Source organism: Exserohilum turcica, assembly GCF_000359705.1.
Source record: "Exserohilum turcica Et28A unplaced genomic scaffold SETTUscaffold_7, whole genome shotgun sequence".
Taxonomy (NCBI): Eukaryota; Fungi; Ascomycota; class Dothideomycetes; order Pleosporales; family Pleosporaceae; genus Exserohilum; species Exserohilum turcicum.
In genome coordinates this window covers 139,206-149,440 of record NW_007360288.1, presented here as the reverse complement: position 1 = coordinate 149,440, position 10,235 = coordinate 139,206, and the positions used below count along the sequence as shown (strand labels likewise).

Genomic DNA, 10,235 nt, shown 5'->3' with positions numbered 1-10,235 from the left:
CTCTCCAGCCAGACGCTGTTCTATCAAAGCTAGACATAAAGCTGCGCACGCCTACTACTCCAGTAGCTGCTGTCGCAGAGGCTGTCTGGCAGGCTCGTACCCCAAGCAACGCACGCGAGCTTGAAGCTCAATCAACGCTAATACGTGATCGGGTTCGGGGGCATAAGAGCTCTTCGCCAGCATCAATTATTGCAGCAATTGACCAGCTTAAGAAGGGGGCTGAGGTTATGATGCTCTCAGCTGAGCTAATGCGCGATCGGGTCGCCAGCCTTGAGAGGGCTAACAAGGCAGCAACAAAGCGTAGGCAGCGTAAGAAGAAGCGGATACAGAAGCAAGGAGTGCTAACAAAGGGAGCTGGAGAGGATCTACTCGCTCAGCGCGAGGCTGATCAGCAGATTGCTCATGAAGAGCGTCAAGGAGGAGAGCGATCAGGTGTCAGCCGCCAGGCTTTAGCGCGCTGCAGTAGGTGTAGGGAGACTGGCCATAACTCTCGTACGTGCAAGAAAGATACTCTAGGTACTGCTTAATCTATTATGTTAATATATAGTAAAACAAATATATTGTGGTGGAGCTACAGGCTTATAGAGGTGCGCAGGTTTGGTGGGGTGCGCGACTCGCTTGCCTGCGCGACTCGCTTATCCACTACGTTACATACATATACTATTATTGTTACTGGCTATCCTAATCCCGAGCTGCCGAGTGCTACTACGACTACCACTGTATGGATAGGCAGAGACGAGCCATCTCTTTTGACCACAACTTCAACATGCACTCCATGTCCATGTCCATGGTGGCTGTGGCGTGGCTGCTGCATCCGAACTAGTCGTCTTAGCGCCTCATCTCCGACGACGTCAGCATCCCATACGCATGGCTTCTTTTGCTTTTGCCATGCCACTGCTTTTCCTACAAAGCCCTACAAAGCCGGCCCTGTCTCGTCCACCATCATTGCCTACAACCCCATGTCCAGGTCCCTCAACATGACTCGCGCTGTAAGTCGTCCAACCCCCCTCCTATCACGACTCGACACACTAACATGCCCAGGCAGTCGGACAAATGCGTTCAACCGCCTCCATGGCCCGCAACCTAACCCAGGCCCAATCTCTCTGCCGCAAAGCCCACGAAGCTGGCGCAAAGGCCCTCTTCCTCCCAGAAGTAATCTCTCACTACATACCTACTCCACACGTGACTGTGACCGACACTCCCCCCTAGGCAGCAGACTACATCACCACCTCGGGCGGCCTCCAACTCTGCAAACCCGTCACAACCTCCGAATTCGTCCTTGGCCTACAGCACTCGGCCAAACAGTACAATCTCGCCATCTCAGTCGGAATCCACGAGCCCACGTCGGACGGCCAAAAGGTAAAGAATACGCTCATCTGGATCACGCCCGAGGGCCAAATTGCCCACCGCTACCAGAAGCTGCATCTGTTCGATATGGACGTCGAAGACGGCCCGCAGATGAAGGAGTCAGACGGCGTGGAGCGCGGCCTCCATCTCGGCGATCCCTTCGATAGCCCCGTCGGCAGAATCGGCATGCAGATATGCTTCGACTTGCGTTTTCCCGAACCAGGCCTTGCTCTGAGAAGAAGAGGCGCCCAGGTGCTTTTGTACCCGGCTGCCTTTACCGTGCCCACGGGCAAAGCGGGCCACTGGGAGATACTGATCCGTGCACGCGCCATCGAGACGCAGAGTTATGTTATTGCCGCTGCCCAGGTGGGCGTGCACGACGATGAGGGCAAGAGGAGGAGCTACGGACACAGCATGATTGTTGATCCTTGGGGCAAGATTATGGCCGAGCTTGGGGGCGACGAGGGCGGGGACGGAGAGTGGAAGGATGAAGGCGAGATTGCAGTTGCAGACGTGGACCTTGACTATGTGGAGAAACTGAGGAGAGATGTGCCAATGATGAGACGAACAGATGTGTATGCCGATCTTTCATAGATTGCATCTCAACTGCATCGCGGACGTGCAAGAAGCAGTCTGGAATTCCAATTCCCCTGTATAGCAGGGTTTGTTGTTACATCTCGGGCATGAAATAGAACCTGGACCGCTTCACCCAGGACAAACTCAAACGCTCACAAAACCTTCAATCCCATGACCCATCAACAGCCTTCAAATCCTTTCCCTCCAACAGCCGTTGCTTACTAGCTAAGCTTAGCCACGCCAACGAGTGCTCTGCGCTCTCCAGCTCCTGCTCTACCCTCTGCCTCACATCCCCCACCTCACACTTGTTAACCTCTGCCAAGCACTCCAGCACCGTCGTGAATAGGCTCTTTTCACTGCCCATTTGCTTGTGCGGGCCCTGCGTCCTCGGCGGCTCAAACTCTCCCTCTCCGGTCCCCCAACACGGCCAATGCCAATCATGCGACCCGTACTCGTGGTAGAAGTTCAGCAACGTCGTCTCGCAATCCGACGAATCATGGTGCAGCAGCGTATCCGAAATGAAGCCAGGCCCGATACTCAGCGCCGCCTCTGCAAAGCACAGTTCCAGCTCGCTGCGCAGTTCGACTTGATTGGCGTCCATGAAGCGCCCGTAGGTGCGCTGATGGATCCAGCCCGAGCCGTGGTACCGTGCTGAGAGTGTCGAGTGGTGAAGAACTAGGTATATGGCTGCCAGGGGGTCTCCTTGCAATGACTTGATGTAGTCAAGTTTGCCCCCATGAGTTTCTAGAGAGGGGGTTTCTTTTCGTCAACTTTACGTCTGAAAAAAAAACAGATACGAAGACCTGGGCTGAGGGCTCAACCAAACTCACCAATGGAAGAGATACGGTGGACCAGCAGTAAGCCTGCATTGGCAAGTGAAATATTATGCCGCAGAACGGCGTTGAAATTATGCTCCGAGCACAGTGCATCCATGACATCGTCTATAATGTCATAGCTGCGTACGCAGTCGGCCAGCCAATCCACGTTGAGGTCGCCGTCGCATGGGAAATCTGTTTCAGCATGGCGGAGCTCTGTCCGCATGAAGCAGGCTGTAATGGAGCGCTCGTAGTTGTAGAACAGGGCGCGGAGCCGTGGGTGCGCGCTGCGGATGGCCGCTATGAGGGCGCCGTCGCCAAAGGGAAGATGCTGGATCATCTGCAAAACGAGCTCTGGAGGGATCCGTGGTGAGACTAGGAAATTGAAGTACACTGGTGATGCATCCGCCATGGTGACGTTTGAAACGATAGCAATATTGCCCGTGTATGCTCTATGCAATCAAGTCGTAGATAGGTGATGATGGCCGGCAGGATGCAGCTGACTAGACCCAATATGCCGAGGTAGGAGCGGAATGGCCATATAGGGTTGGAAACTTGTTGATAGGCGAGTAATTCAACATGTACATGTAGCGATGTATATACTCGGCCAGTGAAGACCGTGATGGATGCCAATGGGCACCGTGATGGCGGGCCGCTCTCACGATAGCATGCGCCCGTCACAAGGACCCTATGTGACATGATGTCAGTTCACGATGCATCCAAGTGTTTGCGCGCGCTTACTTGACCAAGTACCATGCTGCTCCAAGGCGAGGCTCCTTCGCACCCGTGCAGCATGCATCAGAGCAGACAAGGGTTGAAGCATGGACAGCCGCCTGGTTGCTGCACACGTCCACCACGTGTAGGGCCGGCTCATGCAGACAAGAGGGCGATCACGACGGCGATGGCGATGGCGCAATGTTAGGACCGAAACATGCAACACGTGGGGGCGGGGGTCACGGTATGGAACCTGGAGGTGAGCATGACGGTCTCTTAGCACAACAACGCCATGATACAGTACTATCAATGCGAAATGTCTTGGAGCTGCAATGGGCCCACGGAATTCCAAATTGCGCCATGCCCCTGGGTATCGTGTAAACTCCGCAAATGAGATGCTATATCCGTCGGACCCAGCCACGCGCAGCTACACAAGATCGATGCCCTCCCTCTCTGCCGCCTGCACGATGAAGGTTCTCGTCTTCGCATCGGGTGCCAAATCCAACGGTACATGGCCGTCCTTGTCCTTCTTGTCGAATTCGGCACCCAGCGTCAGGAGGAGCAATGCTGCGTCCCCATGGCCTTCACTGATGGCATGGTGGAGCGCAGTCATGCCGTCCATGTCGGTTGCGTTCAAAGGGCTCTTTGCGTCTATCAACGCCTTCATCATGGGGACGCTCCCGACCGCTGCTGCGCGATGTAGCGGCAATTGTCCTCGCCGGTCCTTGACTCGCGCCGATGCCGGGGGCTTCTGGGCGAGCAGCGTGCGGGCGATATCAAGATTGACTTTGGAGGCGCAGAAATGCAGCGCCGTTTGGCCATTGTTGTTCTTGGCATTGACATCGGCGTCCTTGGACAGCAGCAAGTCGACAATCGGCTCGGCGTCCTTGCGCGAGCACGCCATCATCAGCGGCGTCCAGCCCGAGCCGTCGGCAGCGTCGGCATCAAACGACTTTGCCTGTACCAGAGACTGCACAATCGGCAGGTGGTTGTACGACACGGCCCAGTGGATGGGCAGGCGATCGTCTGGGTCGCGGAGACTGGCAAGCTTGGGATTGGCGGCGAGGAGAGAGTCGACGCGGGATGCTGCGCCTTGGTCAGAGAGAGGGCTGGAGGGGCTCGTGCGGGTAGGAAGGACATGGACATGCCTTGGCCCTCTCGACACGCCTCGTGAATGGCGTACTTGGCTTTGTATTCTTCCATGGCGACTCCAATCGGCCCTTTGTATGCATCTATGTATCTATGTATGTGTGTGTACGTGGTTTTGGAGCAACCCAGCCGCGCCACGAATACTGCCAGGCGGTGGAGATAGGGCCTTGGCGCTGATGACGTCATGCATTCATCTCCAACTACTCAAGCAACGTACATGACACCCAACACTAACACATTCCACCCTACGGCGCACCCGCGCGCGCAACAGAAACCGTCAGACTCTTCACGTAAACATCCTGTGCCGCCCCACTCAGCGTCTCCCTCTTCAGATCAAAGGTCAACGAATACCGGACGCCTCCCGTTTCCACCGTCGTCTGGTGACTCAACGGCCATGGCGCAGATCGACTATGTCCCAACACATCCCATGCAACGCCATCTCCCTTGTATCGATTTTGAAAAATGAGATGGGAATTGGCCAGTAGTCCTCCACACTCGAGGATTCCCCAGACCGGTCATGCTGTCCTGTAATCGCACACGACTGTAATCGGCACATCACCCGTCTCCAAATAGACGCGAAGCTTCAGAGCCAAGACCATAGGATGAATGGGCGTCGCATATCTACTCTTTGTCAAGAAGAGTCTATCGGTGTGGTCCCATAGCGTTTTGGGCAAGGCTGTCTCGACTCTGAGATCGTCTGCAAAGGGAACGTGCAATGCGCACATGCGGTAGAAATCTGATATCTTGGTCTTGGAAAACTGCGGATCCAGAACAATGTAGAAGTTGCCAACGCGTTGGTCGACATATGGAGACACGACGCTGTCCATGTCGTCGTAGTCATGCAGTCGGCAAAAAAGACTCGGCCCGAGTTTGCGCAGATGAATACCCATGCGCCTCTCGCTGCTAAACCCCAGGTTTATAAAGTAGACAATTTGACGAGAATTGTTTGCTTGCTTGAATTCTGCCGTCCGTATGTTGAGCTCCGTAGTCATGAGAAGGCCTCTGTTCGTCGTCGAGAACTCTAGAGACAAGTCGGGAAAAGGCAAAATATCCGAACAGTTGGCAAAGTTCTTGGGAGACGGAGCAAAGCATCCAACAAAATATTCATAGGTACCTGGAGATGGGTCCCAAGCAAGGATGGTGAGGTCGTTTTCCCGCTTGATGATTTCCTCTTGTAACCGGCGAAAAGCCTTTTTGCCTTCGCCATAGATCATGGGCATATTGACGTCAAAGATTCCCAGCAGACAGTATGCCATATCTTCCTGGCGCTTAGTTTGACGGTTCGCTGCCCATGACATCCTCACGGCCACGCACACGGACGACGGTTCGCGTAAGCCAAGCAAGACGCCTGAAGGTATCTTGGTGAAGGCCTCAAGCACCTCGGCCTGGTCGTGTTTGGTGCCTTTAAATTGCCAGTTCTTGCTGTAGAATTTCAGCGTCGCTGGCGCCACGAGCTCCTGCAGTGTCCAGCCTCGTGAGAACCAACGACACCGATGCATCTCATCTTCAAGCGCAGCCCCAGCCTCAAGATCAGCGAGAAAGACATAGCACACTTTGGCTGCCCTGTACCATTGGAACATGGAGTTGATGGACTCTGTCAGTTCGGCACTACTCGACTTGTCGACTGGATCAACGGAGACAAAGTATTAGCAACCTTTCGTCATGGCCCCTGTTCGCCGCCACTGGAAGCATACAACTTACTAAACCCATGTCAGTCCCATGCGACCCTGTCTTGGTAAAGTGAGGTGTCTCACCTGCAGCATGTATCCACCCAGAAATACGCCAAATCATCCTCTGCAGCCTGTCTAGCGCACAAGCAAATTTTCTCGAACCCCGACTTGGCTCCACCGGTTCCTTGCACCATGTCCTGGTATGTGACTTCTTCATGATCCGCCCCCCATGTGTGCGACAGAATGGCATAGGGTGGTGCGTCTTCTCCAACAAACTCGACAAGGCTGAAACTGCCGTCGTCGTCGATGTGAACAAGACGCATGTGCTGTGTGTATTTATACTGGAGACCGTCTTTATGCTTTATAGGATGGCTGTTCGAATTCAAGATTATTCTTGTTGGTATTTCCCAAATTCTTCGAATGCGTGTCGTGACAAAAGGCAACAAGACAAGGGCTTTGGAGGGGCAAAAGTATCCGAGGCGAGGCTGAAAGGCTAAGCCACCACCACGTGGTCTCCGCAAGCCCAGGCACAAAGTCACGGTTTTCCCTATCTCATCGAGTGATTGTGATTCTCAGAGTGCTGGAATTAAATAAGTAATGAGTCGTCATTACCATGCCATCGGCCCCACCAGGCTTTCCCCAAGCTCAAAGCTCACTCTTCCACGAGAGGTCCTCCGGTACACCCATTTGCCTTTGCTGGAAATTCAGGATCCGCTGGAGGAAGATTGGCTTAATGCTGAGCACGCCAACCGTGCTCAAAAAAATCATGAGCAGGACACCCAAACCTACACCTAGGGCAATGGCATCTTGTTGTCTGCGCACCTTTCTCAACCACGCCTTTGTGTCTTCAACGGCAATGTTCTCGTCAGTTGCTCTTCGTACGCTCATCAAGCCCGGAAGGCCATCAAGGGACCGATGGTTGAACTGCTTCTGGTAGTCGTTGAGTTCTTGCTTGTCCATCATCTTGCGTGCCCAGTTCTCCATGGTTTCCCGATCCTTGAAACCATTCGCCCCATCCGCCTCGGGCGCGTGGTCCACGTGCGTAATAGCATCACCGGCAGCTTCTGTGCTGCCGTTTTTTCCATTGGCAATTTGAGGGACTCCGAAGCCACAGCTCGTCTGCACCTTTTGCACGCGGAGAACAATGACTGCTCTCACACCGGCAATGTCAACCTCGTCTCCGTTCTCTGTTGACATCTTGGCGCGTATCTGGCCAAAGTACGGATCCCACTTTTCGACTACCCTTCCTTTGCAGAACAGGCGCATGATTTGCGGCGAAGGCCCGAACGAGGAAAACATGACGGTGACGCGGCCATTCTCGTACACGTGGGAGATGGTCTCACAGCCGCTGCCGGTAGCGTCGAGGTAGGCGACTGTGTTGGGTCCCAGGACGGAAAAGGTCTTGGATGGGTGGCCCTTGGGCGATATATTGACGTGTTCACCGGCCCATGGCGCACTGGCAACAAAGAACACGAATCTCCCATTCCACATTTGTAATGCTCACTTCCTCGCCAGCCTTCTCGTCATAGTCGTACCATTCGCCGTCAGGAAGCTCGATGCCCGAGAATTTGGTGCCAGACTCTATGCCCGTTGCAAGAAACTCGCCCTCTGCCTTGAATTCGGTAAACTCTAGCCCTCTGCAGTCGAACTCGAGTATGTTGGTCTTCTTGGGCGGGTCGCTTTGTGAGTAGGATGCGGGCGCGGATTTGACGTTTGCCGAGTGCTCTCTCTGTTGGGCGTATCAGCGACCTGGAGTTGGAGGCGGGGCGTGGGACAGCACAACCTTGCAGTTCTTGCATTTCCACACAAAGTTGGCCTCGCCTTTGCTGCCGCTTTGCTCGTTCATCTCGAACCGGTTGACGGTGACATGGTTGGGGTGCACTTCGCGACATGACGTGCATTGGACTTTGAAGGTGTAGAAGAAAGGCGCGTCTTCCGTGTCGTTGGGGCGCAGGTCCGTTACTCTGTGAAGCATGATCATCAGTACAGCGCCGGTTACGTTAGACGCCGTCAATGGAAGAGCTACCCATTCAGGTCTGCTTTCAGTGCTAGTGCGAGCACCATGTTGTGTTGACTGTGCCGTCGTCGTTTGGCATGCGATGTTGCCCTCCCCGCCCCCACCAGAGAGAAGCTGGGCTGGGTGCCGGCCTAGTCCCCAACGGGCATGGTGTCGTTGAGTAGCGTGCATCTCGACTTCTCCCAATCTTCGTGCGCGACATTTTCGGGCGACCAACGTCTCCTCTAACATTCACAAGCTATTAGCCGAACCACACACTCGCTCTCCAGCCTCCAAAACAGCCCAGGCCCCTCTCGTCTCACTCATCGACTCTCCGCACGTGGAGCCCTGGTCTCTTTCATCCCTCGCCATCTGCTCTCATATATTCCTCTTTCAGTCGACTATCCAGGGCATCCCGCATACATCGTCTTGGCACTTTTCACGACACTTTGATCGCCCAAGGTTGTTTTCTCGTCACAATCGCAAGTTCCTCCCATACATCAGCTTTCATCTCAGCAAACGCGCCATCTTACACGCAAAATCCCTGACCGCCACTTTGCCCCCCCCCCCACGCCCTCAACATGGTCAAATTTTATCCGTCCCTTACCCAGGACCACATCGACTTTATCACAGAACAGCCCCCCGCGCATAAAGTGCCCGCCATGCACGATTTTCAGCCTTGGGGCAATTCACAAATCGGAAACCGACTTAGTAGAGTATGGAGCGAAGAGCAGCAAATCAATCTCAGCCTTGCACTGCAAACAGCAACATCTGCTGGCGTTGCTATGGGGGATGTTGCAAAGAAGACAACCGCGGCGCTCCAATAATCAGCTAGCAGCGCCGTTAAGAGAACTAAAAAGCAGAGACAATCCAAATTCTGTCGCACGATAAAGGGGGTTTGAATCATTCTCTCATATATCGTGCGCAAATCAAATCGCACCTACTGCCCTGCACTGTGTCGATTACCAAGAAAGTACCTCACAACCATGACATGTTTACTCCATGACTCAGATCAGCATAATTCCAGCTCTAGCTGCATATTAAAACCAGTCGTGTCGTGGTGTAGTGACTCGCTTGGTTTGCAGAGGGGCTTGAATTATGTAGTAAGAATGAGTCGATGGAATCCACTCTCATTGGCCCTAAGAAAGTCTGCTAAGATACTAGGCACCGCTGTCTTGGATTACTGTAGTAAAAATTGGTGCAATGAACAGGGAGCCCTGTGGAGTTGCCGGCCCATCCGGCAACGGTCTCATCACAAATGGAGTTATTTGTCACTAAGTACACTTGGCGTTCTACAGACACACCAACGTCAAGTTTTCTAGAATAGGTGTAATTTTTGTTAAATATATACAAATCCCTTACAAGAAACTAATTACAGCAAGTTTTAAGACGTGCAGCGTGCGCGCTGTGGAGCTATAAGCTATAAGAGCAGATAGTTAGGACACGTCTCACACTCAAAACAAAAACACACACACACACCAACTTTTAAGCAGAAATCTTTCATCAAAACTCGTCAATTTTCTATCAGATATAGGGGTAACACGTCGCGAGAAACCGATTTACGCCACCTCTGATGTGTGCAGCCCTCTCGTTGAGGTGCTAGAGGGGGTATTGTCGGTATTCTTGCGACGTGTTCGAAATGCGAAAATCTTCGAGAACGCACAGACCGCCCCGATGACTAATAGGGAGACTACTAAACGAAACTAAAAACAATTAAAAACACCAAATAAAACAACAAAAATCAAAAATCCTATATCTAAACGCCGAGACAGCCTGATCCCGCTGTGGCACCATATCCAACCGCCAGGACAGTCTTTGCCTACTGTGGCACAAAATTCAAAAACGCTATAACAGTTTTCTAGTCTGTAATAGCAAAATAAGTCGAAACGCCGAGACAGTCTTCGCCTACTGTGGCACCAAATCCAAACGCTGATACAGAGACTGGTTACCTCTGTAGAAGCACTAAGG

The 10,235-nt window shown here is 53.2% G+C and overlaps 4 protein-coding genes across 4 annotated transcripts; 1 reads left to right on the top strand and 3 right to left on the bottom strand.

The window, feature by feature from the left end:
* Positions 1 to 977: 977 nt before the first annotated feature.
* On the top strand, positions 978 to 1,941 carry SETTUDRAFT_34569 (uncharacterized protein; the record flags this gene model as incomplete). The annotated part of the gene is made up of 3 exons (XM_008031898.1): positions 978 to 989; positions 1,042 to 1,152; positions 1,210 to 1,941. 3 exons carry the CDS (start codon positions 978 to 980, stop codon positions 1,939 to 1,941), a joined length of 855 nt encoding a protein of 284 aa, XP_008030089.1.
* SETTUDRAFT_141501 (uncharacterized protein) lies at positions 1,694 to 3,150 on the bottom strand (the record flags this gene model as incomplete). Its single annotated transcript, XM_008032001.1, has 2 exons — positions 1,694 to 2,667; positions 2,754 to 3,150. 2 exons carry the CDS (start codon positions 3,148 to 3,150, stop codon positions 2,087 to 2,089), a joined length of 978 nt encoding a protein of 325 aa, XP_008030192.1. The 3' UTR covers positions 1,694 to 2,086.
* A 1,966-nt stretch (positions 3,151 to 5,116) lies between these two features.
* Positions 5,117 to 6,594, bottom strand: SETTUDRAFT_97772 (uncharacterized protein; the record flags this gene model as incomplete). The annotated part of the gene is made up of 3 exons (XM_008032000.1): positions 5,117 to 6,225; positions 6,296 to 6,297; positions 6,356 to 6,594. 3 exons carry the CDS (start codon positions 6,592 to 6,594, stop codon positions 5,117 to 5,119), a joined length of 1,350 nt encoding a protein of 449 aa, XP_008030191.1.
* A 1,115-nt stretch (positions 6,595 to 7,709) lies between these two features.
* SETTUDRAFT_156696 (uncharacterized protein) lies at positions 7,710 to 8,335 on the bottom strand (the record flags this gene model as incomplete). The annotated part of the gene is made up of 3 exons (XM_008031999.1): positions 7,710 to 8,000; positions 8,055 to 8,235; positions 8,298 to 8,335. The coding sequence occupies 3 exons, from the start codon at positions 8,333 to 8,335 to the stop codon at positions 7,710 to 7,712; spliced, it is 510 nt and encodes a 169-aa protein (XP_008030190.1).
* Between the last annotated feature and the right edge of the window lie 1,900 nt (positions 8,336 to 10,235).